The following is a 27,237-nucleotide window of genomic DNA, read 5'->3' as shown; positions in this document are numbered from 1 at the left end:
AGATTCTTAGTTTATTCTTGGGTTCATAACTATTATACACTGTGATCTACAGAACTATATGAAGGCTGCAGAATAGGCCACTTCCTCTGTTATCCTACTTGATTTGAAATCCACCTTAGTTAAAAGAGAAAACTGAAACCACAGTGTTTGAAATCCTATATTTAAAAAAATATAAATATTTAGCCTTTATTCTGAAGGACAAACGAGTCATTTCCGGTTGTTGTTTTACAAAATACCTCAACTTTACATAGAGTCATTTAATTTTATTTATTTTGATTTATCCATATTCAAATTCAGAAAATATTGCACACTCTGCAATGTTTTTAATCAGACCACCTCAGGTCAAACAAAGATCTCCTCTGTTCACATCATTAATAATTACTCCGTGGTTTGATACCAGGGTAGAAAGCAGAGCTTCAGGGCCTCGTCCAGTTTAAAGGCAACTGATGATGGCTGCCTCTCTCCTGTCCACCAGTTTCACCAGCTGGTCGGAAAATAAGCAGAGATGACCACCAACTAAAGGGATGTCACCAACTACACCAGTCTGCCACCTGCTGGTGCAGCCTGAGCACACAGAGCCATTACCTCCATCCTTGTATATCAGTCCATTAAACATCATTACTAATTTTTCATTAATGCATATTTTTCATTAATGCACCTTGCTACAGAGCTGTCCTCAAACTCCCTATACCCCCATCTGTACACCCATGACTCATCCGGGTATTTCTGCAGGTGACTGGATCCCTGAGCTGAAAAGCCTAAAAAGGAATAGTGAGCGTACAGTTTCTCTATGTGAAGGTAAAAACTTAACTTTTATCATTGCATCATTGCATGAATGTTTTTAGATAAAAACATTCATGCAACGCTTCATTAAAAAAAGCATTTTTATTTTAGTCTATTATTTATTTAAGCGTGTGTCTGGAAAAATAGATGAATTAAAAAGGATGAAAAAAAAATCCTGATAAATATTTTATTATAGTTTAAATATCCTTAACTAACACAACCTCACACTGGTGGGATTTATTTCCAACAGAAAAACCGGTTGTTCTGTTTTCTGTGATTGTTGCCTTCAGTCATTTTTCAACACTTTGGGAAAGTTTTCCTGTCTTGAACGCCCACATCATATGAAACAGCTGATTTCAAAATATGTGACGTCAGTGACAACATCCGGTTAAGATAGTTGATTTCAAAATAAACCACCAAGAATAAGACTAAAGAAACAAAACAATTATTTACATGATAAATATTTCATCTTGTTTTATAGCAACATGTAGAAATAACTTTGGTCTTACTTGTTTAATTAACTTTTTTTATTTTTTTTTATTGTGTTTCTGCAGGCGGGAATTGTCAAGAGTACTGGATGCATCACCATGGCAACAGCCTCCTATGGCAACCTGCTAGATACCAGTTTCTCTCTTCCGACAGAACCACAGCCTCATCCTCCTGAAATTGCAGTCTATTTTACTCCGTCTGATGTTGAAACACATCGTATTGTTTTATATATATTTATCGGTCTCCGCCAGTCACGTGACATTTGTTGCTAAGACGCCATTTTTGGTGGAAAAGGCGTAGTGTAAACAACCGCAGCATAGCTAAACGAAGGACTAAAGGATTGAGTTTGTTTCTCTGACTATATGGAAAAAAGTAAGCAGAATGCGAAATTACCGTACAGGTGTCGTGCCAAGGTAGTTATCCCTGCGAAAATTTGTATCCCCTCGTCGGGAGCGCGCACGGAGTAGGAAGAATAACCCGACTTAACTCCGCCTAAATTCCAACGTGCAGAACTTGAAATTTGAAAGGTTTTACGTGTATGAAAGTTGAGCTTTACTGTTTTATTCTTTACTTCACGTGTTATAGCAGAATATCGCCAGTGATATTGATTTAAAACTGATTATAAAACACAAACGTTTGCTTGAAAGCTGGTCGCTGACAGCAGTGTCTACTCCTCCATCTGAAAGCAAACAGATCCTTGTTCTTTTCCACACGTTCATTAAAAAAAATCTCTCATTGTTTCACAGTATCCAAATGTTCTCATCCCATTAAAAACTGTTGTAAACCATATACTTGTAATAAAAATAAAATAGAAAATGGAGTGCACGTGTAATCATTAAAGACTATATGCAGATGGAAAATAATTTTTTCCTGGTTGAAATTTAGTACTTAAATCTATATTTGTGTTTATAGTAACGTACAATTTATCTATGTTGTACTATTCTTAATAAACAGTTTGTCTTCTAACATCAGCCGTTTTATTTCATCCCATTTTGCCAGAATTGGCAATATGGGATAAAATAAAACCTGCTGTAATCTGTTCCCCCTGTCTCAATCAGACAAAAAAGGCCCCAGCTTTTTTATTTTTGGCTTATAAGCATCTTTTATGATGACAATTTATTCCTGAAACTTTGGATGTGATGGACCTTTATTTCTTAAAGTTATAAGGGGGGAACAAATTATAGCAGGCCACCTGCTGTAATCTGTTCCCCCCTGTCTAAATCAGGCAAAAAAGGTCCCAGCTTTTTCATTTTTGGCTTATAAGCTTACAAACCTCTTTCTGTGGTTCTGTGGATTTTTGTCTCAGCTAGAACTTCGGTTCTTTTCACATCATGACACAGGAACCTTTTACAGACAGCAGAGTGTGGAGACCTATAGAAAATTACACAGATAAAGCTCATTTGACAGATAAACTGAAGACACCACTATGTCTCTATGTTCATCGAGCTTCAAAAAGAAAGAAAGAAAGAAAGAAAGAAACAAACAAACAAACAAACATTATTTTGAAAATCCTTACCGGAAGTCGCACTGTTTAGCCTGCAGCTAACGGAGAACTCGTTTGAAACTTGGCTAATGTGCAAGAGTAGAGGAAGGAGAGTCCTGGACTGAACCTCCAGAGTGTCCCCTAAAGAATAAAATGTGTTGCTTCATCTTTTGTTACCACCGCAGGTAAGAAGAGATGTCCTCAGTCTCTGCCGTCCTGTGTGTCTGCTGTCCTCTGTCTCTGCCGTCCTGTGTCTCTGCCGTCCTGTGTCTCTGCCGTCCTGTGTCTCTGCCGTCCTGTGTCTCTGCCGTCCTCAGTCTCTGCCGTTCTCTGTCTCTGCGGTCCTGTGTCTCTGCCGTACCTTGTCTCTGCCATCCCTTGTCTCTGCCGTGCTTAGTCTCTGCCGTCCACAATCTCTGCGGTCCTGTGTCTCTGCCGTCCTCAGTCACTGCCGTCCTGTGTGTCTGCCGTCCTCAGTCTCTGCCGTCCTGTGTGTCTGCTGTCCTCTGTCTCTGCCGTCCTGTGTCTCTGCCGTCCTGTGTCTCTGCCGTCCTCAGTCTCTGCCGTTCTCTGTCTCTGCGGTCCTGTGTCTCTGCCGTACCTTGTCTCTGCCATCCCTTGTCTCTGCCGTGCTTAGTCTCTGCCGTCCACAATCTCTGCGGTCCTGTGTCTCTGCCGTCCTCAGTCACTGCCGTCCCTTGTCTCAGCTGTCCTCAGTCTCGGCCGTTCTCTGTCTCTGCGGTCCTGTGTCTCTGCCGTACCTTGTTACTGCCATCCCTTGTCTCTGCCGTCCTCTGTCTCTGCCTTCCTGTGTCTCTGCCGTCCTCAGTCTCTGCCGTCCTCAGTCTCTGCCGTCCTCTGTCTCTGCTGTCCTGTGTCTCTGCTGTCCTGTGTCTCTGCCTTTCTGTGTCTCTGCTATCCTCAGTCTCTTCCGTCCTCAGTCTCTGCCGTTCTCTGTCTCTGCCTTCCTGTGCCTCTGCTTTCCTCAGTGTCTGCTTTCCTCAGTCTCTGCTGTCCTCTCACTCTGCTTTCCTCTGTCTCTGCTTTCCTCTGTCTCTGCTTTCCTCAGTCTCTTCCGTCCTCAGTCTCTGCTGTCCTCTCACTCTGCTTTCCTCTGTCTCTGCTTTCCTCAGTCTCTGCTGTCCTCTCACTCTGCTTTCCTCTGTCTCTGCTTTCCTCTGTCTCTGCTTTCCTCTGTCTCTGCTTTCCTCAGTCTCTTCCGTCCTCAGTCTCTGCCGTTCTCTGTCTCTGCCTTCCTGTGTCTCTGCTTTCCTCAGTCTCTGCTGTCCTGTGTCTCTGCTGTCCTGTGTCTCTGCCTTTCTGTGTCTCTGCTATCCTCAGTCTCTTCCGTCCTCAGTCTCTGCCGTTCTCTGTCTCTGCCGTTCTCTGTCTCTGCTTTCCTCAGTCTCTGCTTTCCTCAGTCTCTGCTTTCCTCAGTCTCTGCTTTCCTCAGTCTCTGCTTTCCTCAGTCTCTGCTGTCCTCTCACTCTGCTTTCCTCTGTCTCTGCTTTCCTCAGTCTCTGCCGTCCTCTGTCCCTGCTGTCCTCTGGGAACACCAGAATCACTGACAGTAGTTCTGATCCTTGTGGTGGGTCCAGTTCTAATAATGAACATGTAAGCGTGAAAATGATCAGTTGACTGAACAGTTGACATGATTCTGGTGTTATGAGGAAATCTGTCACCCGTCATAAACTGTGACCCAAGGGGACGCTTGCATGCATTTCTCAATGGTATACATTGAGACTTTAGTTTTAAGGTATGAATCCTGTGAAGTTAGGTTTAGTAGGTTGCAGGCTGATGCTTGAGTCATAATATATGACATGTCACATGCATTATTTGATGCACTGGACTTCTCCCACTGGATGTCAGTGGGTTTTGGGATTCCGCCATCAGACTCTGGGACCTGGAATTTCAAATCAAATAAAAAATATATATATAATCTGAAAAGAGAACTTTTGATCACTCAGTTGGGTTCTGGTTCTCCTCAGGTAAGACGATTCTGACATCTCCGGTTTGGGAGCAGAATAATAACAGAGGAGTAAACCAACTCATGTTGTGAATCAAACTGTAAAGTAATTATTTTAGGTTGCAACTCCAGCTGTGATCCGAAATCCTGAATGGGCTTTGCTTCCCAGTCCTGCTCAGGCTGCATTTTTCTATTCATCTTTCTTTGAATATGCAGCAGTCTGTGAATGAGCTAACGGTTTCCTGTCCCCAGTGACTGTCAGAAGCAGAAACATTTGAACCAATCAGAGCTCTTTGGACCTCACCTGAAGAACCTCTTACTGATGTTGGACCTGTAGACTCAGCGTATCTCCGTCTGCTTGCCTAACAGCAGGTACATTTTTGTTTTTCAGATGAATCCTGTCTGACGGAACCTTATGGACAGACTGGGCTACATGCGTCGACCCTGCAGGGTCAGCGAATCCCCCAAGGTCAGTGATTGAAATCTGGACGTTCTGGGAGGAGAATATTTAGTTGTGTCTATATCAGATCTCTGATCAGTCCATTGTTGCTGGCAGATCTTCCGCTCCACGGACCAGGCTGTTGAGGTGCTGCAGGGCTTCAACGACCAGCGGCAACAAAACCGCTTCTGTGACGTAGTGCTGGTTGCCGACGGCCAGCGCTTCTCTGCACACCGGGCCCTTCTGGCCATCTCCAGCCCGTACTTCCATGCCATGTTCACCCTGGGTATGAAGGAGGAGCACCAGCAGGAGGTTAGTGGTCACGCTCCTCCATCATTCCATCCATTTCATTTACCAGCAGACCCCAGCATGACGCATTCACCTCCATGCTTCAGTCTTGTGTTTTATACCCTAGAATTTGAAACTTTGGATAGTTTCTATGTAGTGCGAAGGAATCCAGATGGATGCAGATAGAGATGAAGCTTCCAGAGGTTAATCTTTTTTTTTTTCCATTTGTCAAAGCAAACGCGGTAAACTGGACTGATCTAGGAAGTAAAAGGGGAGCATTGACAGATCTGAGAGAGACCGGTCCTCTTCTGTCCACAGGTGGAGTTGGTTGGGATGTCCTACGAGGGTCTGAAGGCTGTGGTGGACTTCCTGTACAGCGGGGAACTTCTGTTGGATGGAGGAAACATCGACTGCGTGCTTGAGGCTGCTCACCTGCTCCAGGTGAGGCCAGTTCAACAGATTACAGCAGACAGGTAGACCACATGAGAGGAACCACCACCAGCTGGATCTAGCTTCCATCAGAAGCTCATCAGTCAGGGTTGGTGTGGTGAGACCTGCCTCTGTATCCCTCTGGAAGTCTCCATGTGGATTTATTATCACAACCAATCAGAGCGTCAGTTAAATAAGCCAAACATCACCAAATGCAACAGCTTTTATCTACAGGCTCCAACCTGCTAAATCTGATCAGCCTTACGTTTGCTTTGGAACTGCAGCTTGCAGATTTACTGATGGAACCATTTATGGTGGTGGTTATAGATCGAGGATGCAGACTTCCTGCTGTGTCTGCAGGTACAAAGGGTGGTTCCCAAATAATGGAAAAAATTAATCGATCCATCCACTACCAAGATGCATTGATATTTATCCATCTGATGAGGTTTTGGTACCAAAAACTGAAGCTGTAAAAACTACTAAAGCCCAAAGAAAACCCCTGAAATAAGCTCTGTTGTTGGATTAGCCTCTTTAAAAGCCCACACTAAAGGAAAGGACGGTTCCTTAGTACTTTAAGTCCAGATATTGAGCCTTTTTTTTGTTATTAAAGTCCAGTTAGGAGGTCAATAACAGGAGATGATTATTCACTACCTGCTTTGTTTTTGATCTCCAGCTGTGGCGCACGGTGGACTTCTGCTGCCAGTACCTGGAGCGGGAGGTGAGCGAGGAAAACTACCTGTACCTGCAGGAGCTGGCGCAGCTCTACAGTCTGGAGCGCCTCGACAGCTTCATCGACCACTTCATCCTCGCTCGATTCGCCACTCTCTCTTTCACTCCTGACTTTCTTCAAAACGTTCCCCTGCACAAGCTCTCCTCCTACCTCTCCAGCAGCCAGGTAAGACCGCTGCAGTCATCCTCTTATCCTCATCCATGCAGCAGTTTATTAGGAAGCCCGCTCTGGTTCTCCATCAGGTCCAGCATGACAGCGAGCAGGCTCTTCTGCAGGCGGCTCTGCAGTGGCTCGGACAGAGCCCGGAGCAAGCTCTCCACGCCAAAGAGCTCCTGTCCCATATTAGGTTCCCGCTGATCCCGATGGAAGACCTGGTGAGCCTGGTGCTGCCGGCGGTGCGGGCCCTGCTGCCTGAGGGGGCCGGCTGTGAGCAACTGGTGGAGGAGGCGTTGGGGTACCACGCCCGGCCAAGCGCTCAGCCACTGCTCCAAACATCAAGAACCACACTGAGGGGAGGGGTGGAACAGCTCCTGCTGATTGGAGGAGAGGTACTGATGGATGCCAACGAGCACGGTTGGATTAAAAAAGTTACAAGTTTCTTACTGTCAGTGGATCTGTTCTACATAGTGATGTTAGGCTATGTCTGCTCGACACAGCTTTGGCCTTTTTGAAGTAGAATCGTGCTGAGAAGTGTTTCGAGTGCACCCCAGGCACGTGAACGTCGCACGCAAAGCATCTTTACGTCAGACTTGTGTTAAGCTTCACAGTAAATTTGAATAATCTCGTTGTGTTAATACTACTGGAGCATTTAGATGCATCAGAATCATGGCTCAAACAGCGGGTTTTCCCATTTACAGTTTTATTCAAAGACAGAAAGAAATTTTAAATTTATGTCTACTTTAGAATTGATTCAGAATAGTTTGTCACATACATAAATCTAAAATAGACGGAGACACGCACATTACAGACACACATCTATACCCACCTCAGTCATCCACTGAATAATATATAACAGATATTTCTTCACACAGCAAATCTAAACAGTTATTTATGCTTCTCTATTAATGTGATCATCTTCATCTGTCAGAACCAGAACAGGAACGTGAAGAACCTGTGGGAACTACTGGGGAGCAGAGTTGGTTTGAATCATTTAAAATATCAGAACAATTTAAAAGGATTATATGTTTTTATATAGTTGTAGGTGCAGCCCACCCAAATAACAGGTCGCATTGGCTGAGAAGTTTCCACTGTAATAGAGCCTGGAAACCAGGATGGATTAGAGCTTGGAGCCATAGTCATAGGAGCACACAGTGATATAACTGTTAGGCATCAGAAAAGCTGTTTATCATATTGCAGTTTTACTGGTCAGATATTAGTTCTTTTTATTATTCATTTATTTAGTCATTATCAATATTATTATTATTATGGAAATAAACCAGTTCAAGTGTGAAATATGCAGGGATATCCGCTCAATTGTAGTTCTGAAAATTATCCAGCAGATGCCGCCATTCTAAACAGTTTTAAATGTATCGAGCATGGTATCGAATTCTAGAGGATTGTGTCAAATTTGGTTTAGTGATTCACTGGGCTTGGATCCCTGCATAGGATGAGCCTTAAATTAAAGTGTGACTCACTCCAAAAAACAACTTATTTGCAGATAAACAATATAAATGGTGCCTGTGGGGTGTAAATTAAATGTTTAAAATGTTTTTATTGCTTGTTTATTTCTGTAATTTTGACTTAAAACAGTGACAGTGTTGCCCTCTCAGGATAAATGCTGGTCTTTGCGTTTGATTTATTTATATTATATTTATATTAATTCAATGGTACATTATGGTACAAGCTTTCTTAAAGGAATAGTACACCCAAAACATTATTAGCCTTCATTTTCTACTTACCCCCATGCTGAACAACACTCTGGAGTACTTTTTTGATATCTCAAATGCATCTGGAGATCTGGGAGGCTTCTTGCTGTCTGCTGACATTCAAATAATGGAGGTCTATGGTACCCGAGGCAGAAAGGTCCATAAAAGTCCACAAAAACGTGTCAATATTCCTCCATACTGCTCGTCCAATGTATTCCAAGTGTCCTGAGTGGGTAGCATCCAGAATTTACTCGAAACGAAGTCATTTAGAATGTTTTTAGAGCATAAACAGTAGTGTATAGGATTTCCTGAAAGCGCGCGCTGGCGCGTTTACGACGCTACGGAAGCCGGCAGACCAAACCAGATGAAAGTGCGCATTCAGCGTCTGCTCTGACGATAATGCAAGCGTAGAAGAAGAAATGTGCTGTTTACCTGTGCAAAGAAAGAAACAACGAAAGAAAAAATGTCTGAGGACTTCAGTGCTGAGGAAGAGCATGAGTTTTTTGCCGAGCTGAATGCGCTGGTTTGGTCTGCCGGCTTCCGTAGAATCGTGAACGCGCTTTCAGGAAATCCTATACACTACTGTTTATGCTCTAAAAACATTCTAAATGACTTCGTTTCGAGTAAATTCTGGATGCTACCCACTCAGGACACTTGGAATACATTGGACGAGCAGTATGGAGGAATATTGACACGTTTTTTGTGGACTTTTATGGACCTTTCTGTCTCGGGCACAATAGACCTCCATTATTTGAATGTCAGCAGACAGCAAGAAGCCTCCCAGATCTCCAGATGCATTTGAGATATCAAAAAAGTACTCCAGAGTGTTGTTCAGCATGGGGGTGAGTAGGAAATGAAGGCTAATCATGTTTTGGGTGTACTATTCCTTTAAGTGTAAACAGCACTGATGAACATCCTGCGGTAGATGAGGGAGGCTCTACAGGGACAGTCACTTAAACCTTCAACTCTGCTGACATATTGAATAATTCAACAACATTCATTTAAATTATGAGAATTATTAACAAAAATTATTTAAAATAGATTGAATTATGCAATGACATCACATTTCATCTTGGATTTTATAATTGAGAATAGAAGTTTATAATAATTGAATAATTTGGAATGAGGTCAAATTAGTTTTCAAACTGATTTAGAGCAAATGGATTTAAAGCAATTTACACTGTGATTCCAAACTTAAATAAAACTTATTTTGGTTAAAAAGATTTTTTAAAGAACACTTTTCGTTTAGATAATTGATTTCGTTTTTTTAAGTTATGCACTTTTTCTTGAGGGATTATTTCAGCCAGGAGGCGTTGTAGGCGGTGTTTAGGTCGATATGAATTACCTCTGTTAGGACAGAGGAGATAATGGCTAGCAGATGTGAGGGAATTTGTTTAAAAAGACTTCTCAGTCATATTTGAGTAACTAAATCTAATAAGCTGATCAGAAAACACAAAAACATTAACATCATGTTAGGTCTTAAATCTTTATTTAAATAAAGTTTGTCATAAGGTTATAAATGACACTTGTAAAAGCTTAGCATCTGCTTCAAGACTGCTATACCAGCGTTATTTGCTTAGGTCAGTTTTTAAAACTCAGTAAAATCAGATATATTTAAATAATCTAATCCAAATTGTGTTGCTCTCATCGCTGCTGGACCCTTTAACCTTTGATTATATCTGTTGAGAGGGAGGTGAGGGGTTTCTGGTGGTCTGGAGAAGCTTAGCTTCTCAGCTTGTCTCAGAGTGGCCAGCCCGTCTGGGAAGGTTTGCTGACTCTTGTCAGCGGATAAAGGAGTGCTTTGTATGGAGAACACTGGGTTTTCCAGGGAGCATCTGCAGAGGATGCAGCGGTGTCTTGGAAACTCCCTCCTTATTAGTGTTCTGAAAGGATCTCATCTTTCAGTCTGAAAATACACTTCCTAATAATAATAATTGAACTAACATTGGAGAAATTCCCTCTCTGCATTTAACCCATCCGCTTGGGGAGCAGGGTGCTGCCATTGGGTGGCACCCGGGGGGGCAGTGTGGGGTGAAGTGTTTTGCTCAGGAACCCAGAGTGGAAGCAGTGGGATTCGACGCGGTACTTGCAATCTTCGCAGAGTATAAGCACACTGATCTAACCCTCTAGGGCCAACACTTCCCTAAAAACTGGGTTAAGAGCACACACCTGGTGTTAATCCTTCACAACTTGGGCGTATTCTTGCAACTCTTGTTCAATGGGTATTCACCCCCGAAGACTGTTTCTTGGCAGTACAGCATCCTTGTCCAACCCATGCTCAATAGTTAAGCCGTGCACATGTTCATCTCATAGCTATCACAGAGGCCTTTAAGCCCATGATTGAGATTAGGTAAACTCCTGACTATTTGATATAATATATCTGGGTGGAAACGTTTGGTCAGTCAGTGAGGACCAAGGTTGGGTTTGTAGACCTATGGTGTTGGTTCTCTATGAAGAGGTCCCTGTTTCTCTGGTTGTTAAGGTGTTTGAGCGCGGACAGGAGCTGAGTGCCAACGTCTGCTGGCTGGACAGCGAGACAGGAAGCTGGGAGCTGGAGACGGAGCTTCCAGCCCGGCGCAGCCACCACTGCCTGGCCGTCCTAGGAGGCTTCATCTTCGCTGCAGGCGGAAGCTCCTCCAGGGACAACGGAGGAGATGCTGCTTGTAACCTGCTGTACAGATACGACCCACGACTCAACCTGTGGACCATGGTGAGGGGACAACCAACCTCCTTGTGGTAGATGGTCTTCTTTTTGCGTTCTGCTCCATTACAGTGTGACATTTCCCAGGGAGCTCCGATGAACCAGCCGCGGGTGGACTTTTACCTGGGAGCTGTGGGAGAGTCCCTGATCGCCGTGGGAGGCAGAAATGGCAGCGGAGCGCTTTCGTCTGTGGAGATTTATCATCCTGCTAAGGACTGCTGGTCCTACGTAGCACAACTCCCCAGGTAGGACAACCTATCTGTTGCGTCTTCTGCTTTTTAAGCAAAATATCAGGATCTCCTCTGGCATTTTACAGTCAGTTAGAGGTTTTCACAAAATCCAATAACAAAACACTTGAGGAGAAATGACCAACTACCTCCAGAGGTCCTCTGATCAGTAACCCGATCTGGCCTCAGAGGAGAACAATCAGTTTCATGGAGACCATGAAGGTTCTTCGTGGAAGAGAGAAATAATTAGAGGACCATGGTAACTCTGGAGGAGCTGCAGAGATCCACAGCTTAAGAGACGGAATCTGTCCACATGACAATTGGTGGACTGTAAGGCTGGGTGCCTGGACGAATCCTTCGACCATTGACGATAGACTAAAAATAGGTTTAAAAGGAGCAAAAACTTTTTTCTTTTTTTTAGCTACAGGTTGAGAAGCAGCCCATGAAAAATAAAACAAACAAACAAAAGAAAAAAACCTAATGCTGTTTAACAGTACACACAAACTCTTTCCAGCTGCAGCTTTTTTCCTCCAGTGTCACCGTGCAGCAGCGATTTATCTACTTCAACTTGAGACAGAAAGAAGAAGGAACTGATCCAAACCAATATTTTTTTTTATACCGTTGAAGCAGAACCAGAGAAATGTTTTTTACAGGCCACTCCATGTGTCACAGATACAAAATTAAACACAGAAAAGAAGAAAATGCTCCAAGTAAAGCTGTGCACTTTCCATTAAAGAAATGCTTTTAATCTCGCCCCCAGTTTTCAGTCTTTTCGATTTTTGCTTTTCTGCTTTCACACCCAAGAGCATCACAAGCTCTTTCAGGTTGAAGGTGATAACTGAATGGCTTCAATCCTCCTCATAACTCCGGGGAGGAAGTTATGTGCCATCTTCTCTGTCCCGTTCGTGCGCTGTCGTGCGCCGCACAGAGCGCCTGTTTGTGTATTACAGAGGGAATCCTGCAGGACAGCCTTTGACTGCTCAGCGTCTCTCACACTGGCTGTGTGAGGGTATTTCACAGGCTTTTACTTCTTCTGGATTGGAGCCTCCAGAAAAGCTCAGAGCTCAACTACTCGAGGGGGGGCACCATGGAGAGCTCTAGAAAAAAATTCCCTCTCAGATAGTCTCAGAAAGCCCCATTTTATCTTCATTTAAAAAAAGTGCACCCCAGAAAGCGGGGAGGACACCCCCTTACACTCCCCAACCCCTCTTGCTGCTCCCTCATACCTAAAAATCCTAGAAAAAGCCCTGCTCTGTATAAAAGAGCAACAGTTAAACTAGAGATACAGCAGACCTGTAGAAGGAGATCTGATCATTGAAGACCTGCAGCCGAAGGTTGTTCTACAAAGTAATGATTTAGGAGCCCAGACATGCCGCACTGTTCAGATTTTAATCCATAGAAACCAAGAATCCCAGTTCCGGTCCACTGCATTAGTAGAACAGAAATAACTAACGTCTTTTTTTTTTACTCTCTAATCTGAACCCCAAAATATTCACATTTCAAGCGAATTAAAACGCTTTTAAAACATTTTTAAGCAGGAAGTTTTAAAAACAATATAATTTACATTTTCTTAAAAAAAAAAAAAAAAAAAAAAATCAGTTTACTTTTGATATTATACTGGTGGAGGGGTGACATGGGCGTTGGGTGCAGGAGTTTGCCCTGCAATTAGAGGGTTGTTGGTTCAAGCCCTGGCTCCAGCTTTCGGTGCCGTTGTGTCCTTGGGCAAGACACTTCATGTGCATTGTCCACTGATGGTGGTCAGAGGGCCCGGTGACGCCAGTAACGGCATTCTGGTTTCTATTAGTGAGCCCCAGGGCAGCTGTGGCTACAATGTAGCTCACCACCATCAGTGTGTGTGTGTGTGTGTGTGTGTGTGTGTGTGTGTGTGTGTGTGTGTGTGTGTGTGTGTGTGTGTGTGTGTGTGTGTGTGTGTGTGTGTGTGTGTGTGTGTGTGTGTGTGTGTGTGTGTGAGTGTGTTAACGGGTGAATGACTGAATGTTGTTTAAGGTGCTTTGGTCAAGTCTTCTGACTGTCCTCACTGTCACCCTAATCTTTACCTCCCTCCATGAGATTCAGGACTGGACCTCATTGGACTGCTCCAGAACATTCCTGATGCAGCCAGTCAGAAAAAAAGGGTTGCAGGTTACACTGGCGATCGTGAGAAGCACCAGCAGGGGTCACTGTCCAGTTTGTAGTTTCTTTGTCTGATCTACTGTGAATTCTGTAAAGTTCTTCTAGGTCTATTCTGAATTTTTTTTTTCTGTTCCTCTTGGTTCAGGTAACACTTTCAGTGTCCTGACACATATAGTAAATTCTGGTTAAAACTGATCTCTGGGCTTCGTTCTACAGAAGCTGAATCCTACTCCATTTTTTTGGTGTTTCAGGTTCACTTACGGTCATGCTGGCACTGTCCACCAAGGCGTGGTCTACATCTCAGGTGGTCACGACTACCAGATAGGACCATACCGCAAGGACTTCCTGAGCTACGACCCATCCCGGGACGGGGAGGTGTGGCGAGAGCGGCAGCCCATGTCTCTGGCTCGGGGCTGGCACTGCATGGCCTCCTTGGACCACCTCATCTACGCCATTGGTGGTAGCGACGATCATGCCGACACCACCGAGCGCTTTGACGTCCTACAGGTGGAGTCCTACGACCCACTGTCCGGCCAGTGGTCCCGGGTGGCACCACTGCTGCTGCCCAACAGCGAGGCGGGGCTGGCGGTCTGGGCTGGGAAGATTTACATTCTGGGAGGCTACAGCTGGGAGAGCATGGCTTTCTCTAGAGTCACCCAGGTGTACGACCCCGACACAGGGTCCTGGTCCAGAGGGCCTGACCTGCCCAAAAGAATCGCTGGAGCGTCGGCGTGCGTGTGTATCGTCAGGCCCTCGGCTCAGCCGGCTGCACCAGAGAAGAAGAAAACGGGCCGAGGGGTAAGATGGAGATCCCAGCCAACGTAGGGTTCTGGTTCTTCTATTGGGTTAGAACCACCCAGCTTCAAACATGGACAGAGGAGGAGCTTCAAGAACAACATTTAACCATATGACTTTTCTTCTGGTAAATCTGAAGAGTAAGAGCTAATGGATATCCTCACTGATAGGGACTGACTGCAGATGAGAAGAACCACAGCAAAAAGTCCCAGGAGCTCTGTAGATTTGATCTAGTTTAGATTAATCTGTGGATCAAACTGCAGGTGCGTTTAGGTATGGAGACAATATCTGCAGAGAAGAAACTCTGGGTTGTTAGGAGCCAAACACCTTCAGCATCAGAGAAGAAAACTATTCTACAAATCTCAACAAAAAGAGGTCAATGTGGGGCTAAACAGCTAAAGTTTGGACTTATTTGGATCTTCCAGCAGGACAGGGGTTCTAAAAAGACCCAAGCAGGTCTTAAGTGACGAAGAAAAACATTTTCCTGAATGCTTCTGAAGTTCCAACATCGATCAAATGTTGACCTTTTAGGATGAAACTCAGGGTCAATTTTAACACCATTATTTTTTTATTTATTTGAAAGAAAGCAAATAGCAGAACTTTAATGAATCTGAAAAAATTTGTAGATTCAAACATGATGTAAGATTCTTGTAAAAAAAAAAAAATGACAATAGAAGCCAGAACACAGCATGACATTCGTGTCTGTGATGATTGACGGGTCAGCAGAACACTGTCAGACTAAATCGACACAGAAAACTCTCAGCAATAAATGCAGCATGAAGAGGAATAGATGAGTGAATCATAAAAACATCAGGAGGATGTGTCTCTGAGGCTATTAAAATGAATAAATCAGAGTCAACTGGACCGTCTGTTACATCACAATTGTTTACCGTAATAAACAATCCAAACCCACACGGTGTGTTTTCCTTTCAAACAAAGGCTCATAGTAGTTTGTTGAGGTCGGAGCATCATTTGGGCCAGTTTCACGCTGTCACTCCTCCAGCTGCATCACTGAAACGGGTAGTATGGGTGGGACTTGATTCTGGGGAACACAACAGCAGTCACAATGTGGACCTGAGCATCACCAGCAGCAGAATCTGGATTGTGACTTACTCCTCGAGTAAGCAGGCCTTCCAGCCTCGGTCCAGGCCTCTCAGGGTGTTCATGTCATCCTCAGTAAGGCTAAAGTCAAAGATCTGGAGCAGGTTGAGAGTCAGTCCAATCAAACCTGGAACTGTTTTAGTGATGTGTTGTTCTATGCAAATGTTTGGGTTCTACCTTTGTGTTTTCCAGGATGTGATGAGGTTTGTCACTTTTAGGGATGACGGGGATATCCTGCTGCACGTGATACCTCAGCAGAACCTGTCAAAACATTCATTAGAGCAGGAACACAAACACACACGCTGTGGTGCACACTGACTGACCTGTGCAGAGCTGCGCTGGTGCTTCTTTGCTATTTCTGCAACCACAGGGTCTTCCAGCAGCTTTTGGGGATCAGCTTCATCTCTTTTCCTGCAACAGACAAAACAAACAGAGGCTGGTAGCTGGAAGAGTAGGGGACAGGCAGCCTTGTGGTTAGGGCATAGAGCTTTGAATCCTGAGTTTGTGAGTTCAAAAACCAAACCCACAGACATAGGCGGATCTACTGGGGTGGCATAGGGTGGCAAATGCCACCCTAAATGACAGCCTTGCCACCCCTGCTGCCACCCCAGTTGGCGGTAGGGGTGGCGAGGCTTATAAATTATGGATAATTTGAGACTTGCGACTGCTAATTTCTAATGTCGGACTGCAGTGAATGTAGCACGAGATGACGCGAGAGCGACTGAGACTGATTGTTTTGAAAACCGAATGGGGCAAAGCGAGGGAGCCAGGGGTCATGGGGAGAGGAGAAACAGGATGAAACAGGTAAAAACTGTTTAACTATCTATCGAGAAATGAAACAGCAGTGTGGAGGACCAAGTCTGCCATATTTAAAAATAAATACAGAAATAAATAAATGCTCAATAAATAAATAAGCATACAATTAATTGCCGCCAAAAATACAAACAACAAATAAATGTAAGTAGAAATTAAATTATACAGCTAGTCATAAAGGTATATAACTATTTTAATTGGCTTCTTTATTTCTTTGCCTTTTTAATATTTACCTTATTTATTTTTTGTCATTTATTATCTTCAACTTAATTTTTTAATTACTTATATTTTTAAGTATTTATTTAAGTGCATGTTATAATATTTTTGTCTGTTTTATTCTTCCTTTGTATTTTTTTACCCTAATTATTTCTTCGCCGCTATTTCTTTCTGCCTGCCCTTTTTACATTTCTGCCTGCCATTATAATATAATTTCTAATTACATTTATTTGTTTATTGTATTTTTGGTGGCAATTAATTGTATGCTTATTTATTTATTGAGCATTTATTTATTTCTGTTTTTATTTTTAAATATGGCAGAGTTGGTCCTCCATATACAGCTCTATCTACAGCATATTTACATGCATGAAATGTCCCTTTCATGTTGCCTTAACTGCTGTATGTCAAGTTACTGAGGAACAAATGTGGTAAATGTGTGTTCAGAGTAAACATTACATAGATGTCTGGTACCTTGTTCGGGTGCCTTGACCCATTTATTTCTACTGTGTAGTTCTGCTCACTTTAGTACAGCTCAGTCCATAGATCTCTGATGGGAAACTTTTTCTTTCTATAGTTTCTTCTTGTGCAAATGCTGCAAAGCTGCCTCTCTGACAGTCAATCTCACACATCTGCCACTCAGCACCTTTGTCTTACCTTAATACCTTTCCTGTGATAATGCCCCTCTAGAAGTAGTGTTATCGTTCTTCTATCTCCTATTAAGTGAGATCACATTGTACGATGTATTATTAATATGAACTGTTTCACATGAAACACTAGTACTGTACATACTATTCTCATCAAACTGTGATAACTGTGATTAAATTCAGTGTAAACAAATGCCATATGTTGCCACCCCTAAAAAATTCCTGCCCCCCTCTTGCCACCCCATAAATATTTTTCTAGATCCGCCCCTGCCCACAGACTGCCACTCTGGGTCCCTGAGCAAGACGCTTAACCCCTGATTGCTCCCCGGGCGCCCCACTATGGCAGCCCACTGCTCCCCCACAGGATGGGATAAATGCAGAGGTAAATTTCTCCAGTGTGAGATCAATAAAGTTCAGTTATTCTTATTAAGAGGGGAATTACTGTACCCTGCTTAACCTAAGAAAATTCATCCTTTAAAAACTGAACTATCATCTCACAACAACTCAACCTTTATTTCACAACATTTTTTAAGGATAATCTTTTTTTTTTAAGTTGTAAGGACTGCAGTTAACGGCTGCTTACCTGTGCAGCTGTCTTTATCGTACAGATAATGACCATTTTCCACATGTTCTTGATTATCCTCCTGCAGAAGTTTCAATTTTTAGGAGTATTTCAAACGGTTCGAGCTGTGGTGCTCTCTAATGCTTAAAGGAATTAAATTAAAGTCAGAACATTTGTGTTGGCGGTGGTAGGAGTGAAAAGCTTTCCTGTGGCCTTGTTGTCATGAGTGTTACAGATATTTTTCCTCCCTTCCCATCCTCCTCACTGTGTTGGAAAATTAACTAAATTCTGGTCCAATGTTTTCTATCTGGTTTGAAATGCATAAACCTTTATAAAATAATTCTTTAACCTTAAACTTGGACATGTTAAGGCCAGCAGCAGGTTTCCTTTGGGCACTTCCTGACCGAAGAAGTTTATAATTCATCTGCCATGTTCAAAAGGATGTTTTATGGTTTGCCCTCTTTAGAAGAGCACATACACAGGCCTTTAAATAAACAGTGTTTCCAGTGTGAGGGTCAATAAATCATACATAGAAATTGATAATTTCTTCATTTGGATTTTAAAATCCCTCATTAGAGGCTGAAGATCTGAAATTCTTCAAAGTGAAATGATGCTGTTGTAATAAACTTTCATTTTGAGGGATACTAGGTTTCAATAATTGTTGAGGTGACCATAAAGGAACCAAAGTACAAACACACACAATTTCAAGTTTATCTTGGGGTACAAGGACAATAAAGTTGTTTTTATTCTAAAAAGGTAAGTGGATGCTGAACTTCTTAAAGAAGACAAAAAGAGTGTTCTCACAGCTACCAGATATTTTTTTTAAAACTAGCAGAGATATAAAGCTGCTGTTGGCTGTGAAGTCACTCAGTGCTGCAATAACTACTCTTTTGAAAGATTCAATCTAAACAATTTTGTATTTGCAGCTGAGGAAGCAGATCTATTGGGAAGATAGGTGGAAATAGTTTGGTTTGTACTGTAAGGAAGTGGATCTTACATTTCTGGGGGCCTTTCTGGTGAACCGAAAGGGCTGTAGGCCGTCAGTGTGATGTTTTTGGATTTGCAGTACTCAATGAGGTCTTTCTGAACCATGTAAGGATGAAGCTCCACCTGTCAGAGGAAAGACATCAATAGATGCAGATTTTTTGGTTTTCAGATTTTCATCAAAATATTTAATTCATATAGGTTAGCTGTTAAGTTTTCCTCCTTAACCAGGTTCATAAAAGTGATAAACCTCACATGATGTCGAGAAATAACTATGATTGGTTCAGATTTAAATGGAATGTAAATTAAAATTAAAGATCCTGTCGCTAAAAATGTGTTCGGTAAATTTATTGCCCCTTTTCCATTGAAAATGTCACAATCACACCATTCTAATCCTCTCCGTTTGCCTGAGGTAGGTAAAATTCCACATTTCATGAGAAAGTTTTTGCTTTAGGATTGTACAGAAAAAAATAATGACTTCAAAAGTTATAGAAGCAGTTAGTTTTACATGTTAAATATTGGATATTCGGTAGACCGTTATTTGCATTAGATCAGCGGCTCCCTGCCTGCTCTCACCTCTGTAACATGTGGTTCAATTAGAGGCCATGAATAAATGTTTTAACCAAAAAGAAATACCTATTAGTGTATGTGACCCAGTGATACAAAACTAATCTCAGATTGTTGTACTAAACAGATGAGACACATTCCTTTTTATCTGATCTTTGGGTGAAGGTCCCCATGTGTAGAAGGTAAATAGGGGATTATTAAAAACAGCACCCCCACCTGAGTGTATTGCATGTACTTTTTGTTTTATTTTTCTGCCTTCAGTCATGGTCTATGGTTTGTAACTAAATTATCTTTCAGTTTGATCATTTAGTTAAACTTCTGGACCTCTTGTTTTTCCTTGTTCCGCAAACAATCAGCCTGTTCTTGTCACACATCAGCTCCTCTTGTGCCATCTCCTGAGCAGGCATAACAAAGGCCAATCTGGTCAAAATAAAATAACCAAAAAAGCTGTAATGGAACTGCTTGCAAAGGAAGGTGAGTTAAGTTGAGCTGGCCTAAATTTCTCCACTGTAAATAAAATCAATCAATCAATAACTTCAAGCATTAAGTGTCTTAAAATTGTGCTATAAAGATGCAATTCTTTATTATGACCCAAAGGACTGCTTTAAACATATTTTATGCACTAAAATCTTTTCCTTGCAATGTTTAACGCCCTATCAAAATTTGTACATTTCCAGACAAACTCCAAATGCAACCTCATTCACTAAGGAGAGCCTGTGGAGAATAGAGATCTTTTCTAATGAAATCATGTCTTATTCTTTTGAATCTCCCCCAGCAAGTTGCAACATGTTGACCAATGACAATATATCCAAGGGAAAAATGTGATATAAAACGGATAAGTTCCCAGTGGGGAAGTCAAGGTGATACGATACAGCTACACGCTCTATCAAAATAAAAAGGAAAGGCTTGTATCAAGCCCCATGAGCTTTGATAGGAAAAACAAGCATCTGTTACAATAAATATGGTGTTCTCCGTGAGTAATGGTTATTACTCGAGAGAAGGAGGTGAAAATCACAGTAGACCCACTTCTATTTAGATTAGATTACAGTACTGTGTGTTTCCTACCAAAACTGCAGGAGGAGAACCTTTCAAGATCATTATGCACAACAAATAACCAACATAGAGTAATCCCCTTTTCCTACAGTATCACACACTTGGCTTATTAGCATCTTTTACCTGATTAAATTTCAAAAATAAATGCAAAAAAATCTGTTTATGGTCAGTTTTCCCTGAGTACACCCCATGAAGATTTCAATTTTCTATATAAACAATACCTTCACCACATGCTTTCAATCCAAAAAGCTTCTAGCAGCATTAATCTAGTGGTGTCCCACACAGATCCCTTCTGTGAGTCCGGTCTGGAACATTTATAGAGGATTAAAGACAGAACCTTGTATTAGTCTGCTTTACTCAGTCCAACCTGAATCATCTTTTCCAAGACCAACACCCTAACAACCACCTGCATGAACAAGCAGCTGGTGGAAGTAGAATCAGGATGAGGTCTAGTTCACTGGTAGTGGTTCTGGTTCTGAATGGTTTGAGTCATAAATTATACAAAACACAATGATTAAATGTTGAAATAAAGATTATTCTAACTAGGGCTGGACAATTAATTGCATGTGTAATAAGTTGGCAGTTTTAAAATGTCTAACTTGCAGAGGCATTCGGTTGTTAGCCACATTACCTTTAACATAATGAAGACACGGCTCTTCCCATACATGTGATTTAGAGGTTAACACTGAATCCCTGCAATAATGGACTCTGGACAAGACAGCACTCAAAGCTATGAAAGCAAAAAAATTCTGGAGCTAAAGATAAAAAGCTTTATCTCTTGTCTGATATTACTTTGACCTGTTATTATGAAGGTTTTAACAGAAATAAGACTGTTACTTGTAATCTAAATTCTTACATTTTATATTCCGCTTTATATTATATATTTTAAGGTGCTGCTTGTTCAAAAAGAAATTGAAGATAAAAGCACAGCAACTAGAAAAGTGGGTGAAGGTTTGTTTGCTTCGCTGCAGGTTCAAGGTATGAGTTGTTGGCCCTATTTGATCTCACTGGAATATATCAAGTTTGGCAGAGAATTTCTAGTATCAATTACTGTGTTTATTTTGTGCAATTTGTAAGCATACAATAAATCAGTTTTCATATTCCTAAGATTAACTGTTGTTTATTAGCAGAAATGCAGTTTGACCATAATAAAACATGAAATGTATCACATCTGTTCTCCGCATTGGCTCCATGTTAACCAATTGCATAAATGCTGAGTCACTAGCAGCTAGTTGGTGCTTTAACTCAGTTATTATTAGTAAGTATGTGTTTACTTTTTATGCTATTTTTTATAAAATGCTCTGATTTGGATGGTAATTGACTGTAAGGACCTTCAGCTAAAGTCTATATTAAGTTTTATAACTGTTTGTCTTTGCATTGTGTTTTAGGAGCACACAGGCACATACAAACATTCATAAAGAAATAAGGAAGCCAACCTGATCCACTACACCTTGGCTTAAAACATGTCTATTAGTAGCTTATATTTGCTGTTTGTGCTTTTGCAAAGGGAAATTTAAAAAATTGCAATGTTGCATTTTTTACAACAAAAAACCTACAGCCCTAGATCAGAATAATGTAATACTTAGTCATATATATCAATGCTTCCCAGCATGACAGGAAAGGGAGTTCAAATGAAGCACAGTGGTGGCAGCATCATGCTGGGTCTGCTTTGCTGCTGCTGCTGTATACTCTAACTGTTTATTATGTAGATGGAGGACTCCCTCCAAATTGCTAGCTAAAATCTGGACCTAATGAAAATTCCTACCAGGGCAATGATCCAAAACATCTAAGATCCATTTCTGAAACAGCAAAAGTAGTAATAAAGACATTAACTTAATTAGGTGTAAATCTCATTGAGAATACCTTTTTTTTTTTCAAGAGGAACCTGGAGAACAGAGCATCTCTATAGCTACGAATGGAAAGTTAGCAAATGCACAAAGATTTAAACTCAGCACCTGGTTAACAGCAGGAGGAACCTTGCAGAGAGCCAGAAGTCTCTCCAGCTGAAGGATGCTGAAGTTGGACACACCAATGCTCTTCACCTTTCCTGAGGCCTGCAGAGCCTCCAAACCCTGAAAACAAACAACATATGCAGTATATAAATCTCTTGTGTGGTTTTACAGAGTTGATGAATGTATACCTGTTGCAAAGTCCTCAGTTTAATTTGCGTTATAAAGGGAATTTTATTGACAGCATTAATGCAGGACAGCTACTTGATCTTACCCTCCACACGTCAACATAATCTATGTCCAACGTCAGAAGCTTTCCATCCTTCCTTGGAAGAATCTCATCCCCCATCCTCTGTGAATTAATAATTTAACAATTTTAATTAGTTATTTGCATTGTGGCTGCAAGACATCCTTCCATCTGAGCTGTGAATTTAGTTTAGTTTTGTAGCTTTTATTTTACTATAACTACAAGAAAATAACTATTCTTTTTAGTATCATTATTATTACTTTTATTGCTGTTTTTAATCCTTAGCTAAACCTATTTCTGACCAGCTTCCCTATCCACAGAATGATGCTTTCACCAACATTATTTTGTCAAGGGGGATGTACAGGGTAATCAACAGTATTAGTTTCCCTCGACAAATAGGACCTTGTCTACCAAATATGTTTCTACAACCAAAATTCAGACATGATATCACGCATAAAGCTGATCTACAAACTAGACGTGCAGCATTTCACGTTTTTGCCTCCATGAATATGCAGAACATGTGCTGATCATCAGAATGGGCAAAATAGTGGGAGGAAGATAAACATTACGTTAGGACTTAATATGTAATTATCAAACCTGAGACAGATTACAGGTGCAGTTCTTGTATCTACATAACTTGAAGTAGGGAAGACATATCATCTATAAAGTAATGCTATTTTTAGGGAAAACACTTTGACATGGCATCTGGATTGATCATTCCAGGATTTGCTAGTTAGTTGTATCTGCTGGACATATTCTGGTCTACTGTCTATTGACGTCAAATGTATTTTAAAGGTGGGGGCTGGCTCAGGGGGTGATACATTAACTTGAACTTGTCTTTTGAAATTTTTCAAAAAAGGAAATCCTCATTTATTGATCAAACTTCAGCACTGGTGAATGTCAAGGTTCTCAAATTCCAGGGTGGATTTCAAATGTGATTTAATCAGTGGTCAAATTCATAAAGCTGTGCTAATACAGCTGCGGTGCTGAAAACTCACGATCCCCAGCAGCTACTTTCACCTCTTTCTTGATCTGCATGAGGCATGGTGATCAGTAGTAAAGGAAAATAAAAGGTGTGTTTTCTTAAACAGCTGAACTTTTTTTTTTTTTAAGAACTTCTGCTGGCAAACCAACCATCTTTTTCCCTTTAATTGTGTTAGGTAAACACTTATATATCAATAAAATAAAAAGGTAAAGAAATTCTCCATTAATTAAAGAGTTGATCTCATGCGCGTCTGGAGAGATGAACGTTACTTAGTGACATTATGAAACATCAACCTTGACTTGTTCTGACACTTGGAATGGTCCAGATCCCAAAAGCTACTCTGCCATGTTTGAGTCTCCAATCATCTTATAGATGATTGTCCTGATAATTTTTTTTATTTGAGACCAAAAGAGAAGATTCTTTCTCCGGTCCTCCAGCATCATACCTGCCGTCTGTGCAGAATGCTGCTGCCTTTGTGTTGTGAAAAATAAATCCTGTCTGTTCTCCCAAATTCTTTATGATGACAGTCAAATTCCAATAGGGCAGTCCACATCACTTTTGAATTACTGGTAGATGTCAGATGGGCTCCCTGCCTGTCTATATCACCCACAATTTTCTTGGCAATGCTGATATTGTTTAGTGTGGCGGCCAAAGAGAAGTTGGAATTGGTTCCAGAGATGGTTTAATACTTAGATAAAGACCAAGATATGGCAACAGGCTGAAATTAAGCTCTAATGGTGAACATATCACTTAAGGGCTGGTTATACTCCTGCAGCAGTCTGTCGCAGTGAGCTTATCGCAGATATTTTTTATTTATGCCCATATTTGAAGCATGGTCTGTGCTATGCTATTCCACACCACAACACAAGAGGGAAAAGCTGTGGGTCTAGATACACCGAGGTAGTGGGGGCAAGTTTGTGCGACCATGGAGGGAAATGAGGACAAAAAAGAGCGGGGATCCAGGTGGAAAAAGGGTCCAAGCGTTCAGGCACACCTCGCTCTTCTAGCTGGTCCAACTTCACGAGATGTTTTTCCGCAATGGCAATCATACAAACAAAACAAGCCAGTAAGGTACCAAACAGGAAATAGAGATAGTGTAAAGCGGATGTAGATTTGACCAATCAGAGGCCTCCTGTCTGCGGCACTGTCTTCGGACACCTACAATTTTGGAAAGGATGCAGTAGAGTGTCTGCGGAAGGGACAGGGGCACATTTACGTTCACTGCGACACACTTGAAGATAACCTGGTTTCTGAGTATAAATCAGCCTTTAGTGTTCAGATGATAATTATTTCCATGCATCTCTTTGAAAAAATAATGGGCTTGTATATTTTGTTGGAGTGCTGCTGAGAAACAGAAAAAGAACCTGGAAAATCAAAAATGTAACCACAGCTGTTTAGCACAGGTCATCCAAATCAAGTACACCTTGGCCTCTTACTGCATCTGATTCGAACCTTTAAGCCGATGGGAAAGTGTATGAGGTAGAGATCCAGGTAGTCCAGCTGCAGATCCTGTAGGGACTTATTGAGGCAGACAGGGATGTCCTCTGGGGCAAAGTAGGTACACCACAGCTAAAAAGAAAAGAAAAAATGAAGACAAACTGACATTCAAAGTAAACAAAAGTTTCCAGAGGATTTCAGCTGCTGTCTCACCTTACTAACGATGAACATGTCCTCCCGGCGAATGATGCCCTGCTGCATCTTGGACTTCAGAGCTTTGCCGATCTCCACCTCGTTATCGTAGCTGAATGCGGTGTCAATGTGGCGGTATCCGGCTGCGATGGCGGTCTCCACAGCGCCCTGGGTGGATGGCTCCTTAGAGGACTGACACAAGGAAAGGGTTCAGTCAGACCAGTCAGAGCTGGTGAGATAGCTTTGAGATCTGGCCCTGTTACCTGGCTTCATAACAGGGACATATAATGGGTATTCAACATGAGCCTCATTTTCTCGAGCAGCGTTGATCATGCAAAGAGAGGCATTGGAAATATTGGCATTGACCAGATAAAAAACAGCATATTCAACCTTCACAGACCCTAGAAGACTCTGCCTTTCACCAGATCAACACTTCTCTTCTCTTTCACATTTTGGTGATAAAAGCTGGTTATCTAAATACAGGAGCTGGTTTACAGATCAAGTGACCTCTAACCTTTCCTCTGAAATACCTTGAAAAGTTCTTTCTGATTTTTCCAAAGCAAATCCTTCACAATGGCTTCTGCAAGATTTCAAGATTTATTGATGACTCATGCTGCCGCAGCTGCTTCGGGTCCAGTTTGCATGAAATAGTTGCATAATCTGGCTCCTTTACATCCTAAACATGCTGAAGCAAAGCAGGAAGCTGAAGAACTAGTTTTGCCAGGATATCATGCAGTAAAAGCAACACCAAGGCATGTAATGGAAGATAGAGACTGTACCTCAATAAGGCTTGTTCAAACATTAGTTTGCATATTTGAACTGCTTTTTGTTGTTGAAGTAAATCTTCCACCCTGTTTTAATAATAAAAATGATCTTTGTGTTGGAGATATTGAACTACAGAAATGTGCTCTAGCCTTCCATGGCTTTAAATAAGCTTTTTAGAGATGCAACAACCAGCCGTGCAGTGGTTCTGATAGTCGGGGCAAGACTGGAAAGGTTGAGGGGTCAGAGAGTCTAAGCCTAGCCTAACCTAAGTTCCTTAATGCAGAAGTTTCTCTGTAAATGGGTTTCTAACTCAGACTGGACCAATAAAAAGAACAGAGATCATTCTTACTCAGCAGGATTTGGCTCGTTTCTTATTTAGAGTTGGTGTTTTTTTTTTTACTTCCTATCTTGAAAGGAAGGAGTAAAGCTCAGACTGTGAAACTCAACAGCACTAAATGTCTACCAGCTATGGCAGCATCATCTGCCACTGGTGTTGTTGTTGTGATAACAAATAACATCTACTTTGAATGTCCTCAACGAACCAACAAATAGACATAATTTAGATCCATAACAATATTGATTCAAAACTAAATTGGACATGTCCAAACTAGAATGGATAAAACGGGCCATGATGAGTACCCCGTGTGTTTATATTCTGTTTTTAATGTTTTAAACTTTGGTAAAAAGATTATATTTAGGCTTTTTTATTAATATAAACAATTAGTTACAGATCATCTTCTGTTCTCAGCATCAATAAATGTAATAGAATCTCAGATTAAATGCATTTAAGTGCATTTGTGTTTTAATTATTTCCTTTTGTCTCTTGTAAAGTGGACTTAATCTAAAACCCAAATTTGCATGAAGGTTTAGAATAAATCTGTCGAGGCAACTCACAGCAATTCATGCTGCTTAGAAACAATAAAGGTTTAGATGTTTAGATTTCAAATTAGCAGACCAATCTTCCTCCAACCGACCAATCACAGTTTCTGGTAACAGTTTTTAAACTTCAGGAAGCATATCAGTGTAGTTAATAACCCTCAATGTTCAAAGCAAAGCTAACCTTTCTACTCTGAGCTGCAGATATTTGAGTGTGTACCTTCCATGTTCCCAGACCCAGCAGCGGCATACGCCTGCCGTCATTCAGCTGAACATGTCTGACCACCTGTGTGTCCTCCATGGAGAGCTTTCAGTTCCAGCAGCACGAAAACTGTCACTGCAGTTGCTTTCCTCTTCCTCTTTTTTGTCTTCCTTTTTGCTGAATCAACCTGCTTCCTTTTCTTGGCTGATTTGACTTTGTTTCTCTTCCCCTGTGACTCAGTTTTTGCCCATTCACTCTTTTATTTCCTCCTTATCTAGTGGAAAGTTAATTATTGGGCAACGTTCAAAGTACTGCA

The 27,237-nt window shown here is 41.6% G+C and overlaps 2 protein-coding genes and 1 long non-coding RNA gene across 3 annotated transcripts; 1 reads left to right on the top strand and 2 right to left on the bottom strand.

The window, feature by feature from the left end:
- Positions 1-1,299: 1,299 nt before the first annotated feature.
- LOC119789147 lies at positions 1,300-3,003 on the bottom strand. Its single transcript, XR_005281546.1, has 3 exons — positions 2,789-3,003; positions 2,546-2,643; positions 1,300-1,443 (listed from the first exon to the last, which is right to left on the bottom strand). It is a non-coding gene; the product is annotated as an uncharacterized LOC119789147 (long non-coding RNA).
- Positions 2,779-15,240, top strand: klhl36 (kelch-like family member 36). Its single transcript, XM_038293930.1, has 9 exons — positions 2,779-2,940; positions 5,113-5,190; positions 5,278-5,472; positions 5,767-5,889; positions 6,551-6,772; positions 6,850-7,155; positions 10,955-11,182; positions 11,261-11,418; positions 13,785-15,240. The coding sequence occupies exons 2-9, from the start codon at positions 5,137-5,139 to the stop codon at positions 14,356-14,358; spliced, it is 1,860 nt and encodes a 619-aa protein (XP_038149858.1). The 5' UTR covers positions 2,779-2,940; positions 5,113-5,136; the 3' UTR covers positions 14,359-15,240.
- zgc:56622 (uncharacterized protein LOC326033 homolog) lies at positions 14,878-27,237 on the bottom strand. Its single transcript, XM_038293933.1, has 10 exons — positions 26,940-27,237; positions 25,100-25,270; positions 24,902-25,018; positions 22,492-22,569; positions 22,224-22,340; positions 18,662-18,774; positions 15,753-15,840; positions 15,607-15,690; positions 15,442-15,524; positions 14,878-15,370 (listed from the first exon to the last, which is right to left on the bottom strand). The coding sequence occupies exons 1-10, from the start codon at positions 27,018-27,020 to the stop codon at positions 15,337-15,339; spliced, it is 966 nt and encodes a 321-aa protein (XP_038149861.1). The 5' UTR covers positions 27,021-27,237; the 3' UTR covers positions 14,878-15,336.

Source organism: Cyprinodon tularosa, unplaced genomic scaffold (assembly GCF_016077235.1).
Source record: "Cyprinodon tularosa strain WSP-4 unplaced genomic scaffold, ASM1607723v1 ctg332, whole genome shotgun sequence".
In the NCBI taxonomy this organism is placed as follows: Eukaryota; Metazoa; Chordata; class Actinopteri; order Cyprinodontiformes; family Cyprinodontidae; genus Cyprinodon; species Cyprinodon tularosa.
The sequence above is the reverse complement of the archived record's forward strand: the minus strand, read 5'-3'. Positions and strand labels throughout refer to the sequence as shown.

Excerpts from the sequence above, each read along its gene's own strand:
- klhl36 (XM_038293930.1), top strand. The coding sequence starts at position 5,137 with ATGGACAGACTGGGCTACATGCGTCGACCCTGCAGGGTCAGCGAATCC. Across the intron at positions 5,890-6,550 it reads AGGCTGCTCACCTGCTCCAG|CTGTGGCGCACGGTGGACTT; the intron begins GTGAGGCCAGTT and ends TTTGATCTCCAG. Across the intron at positions 11,419-13,784 it reads TACGTAGCACAACTCCCCAG|GTTCACTTACGGTCATGCTG; the intron begins GTAGGACAACCT and ends TTGGTGTTTCAG.
- zgc:56622 (XM_038293933.1), bottom strand. The coding sequence starts at position 27,020 with ATGGAGGACACACAGGTGGTCAGACATGTTCAGCTGAATGACGGCAGG. Across the intron at positions 18,775-22,223 it reads TTCCTCCTGCTGTTAACCAG|GTGGAGCTTCATCCTTACAT; the intron begins GTGCTGAGTTTA and ends TTCCTCTGACAG. Across the intron at positions 15,691-15,752 it reads ACCAGCGCAGCTCTGCACAG|GTTCTGCTGAGGTATCACGT; the intron begins GTCAGTCAGTGT and ends ATGTTTTGACAG.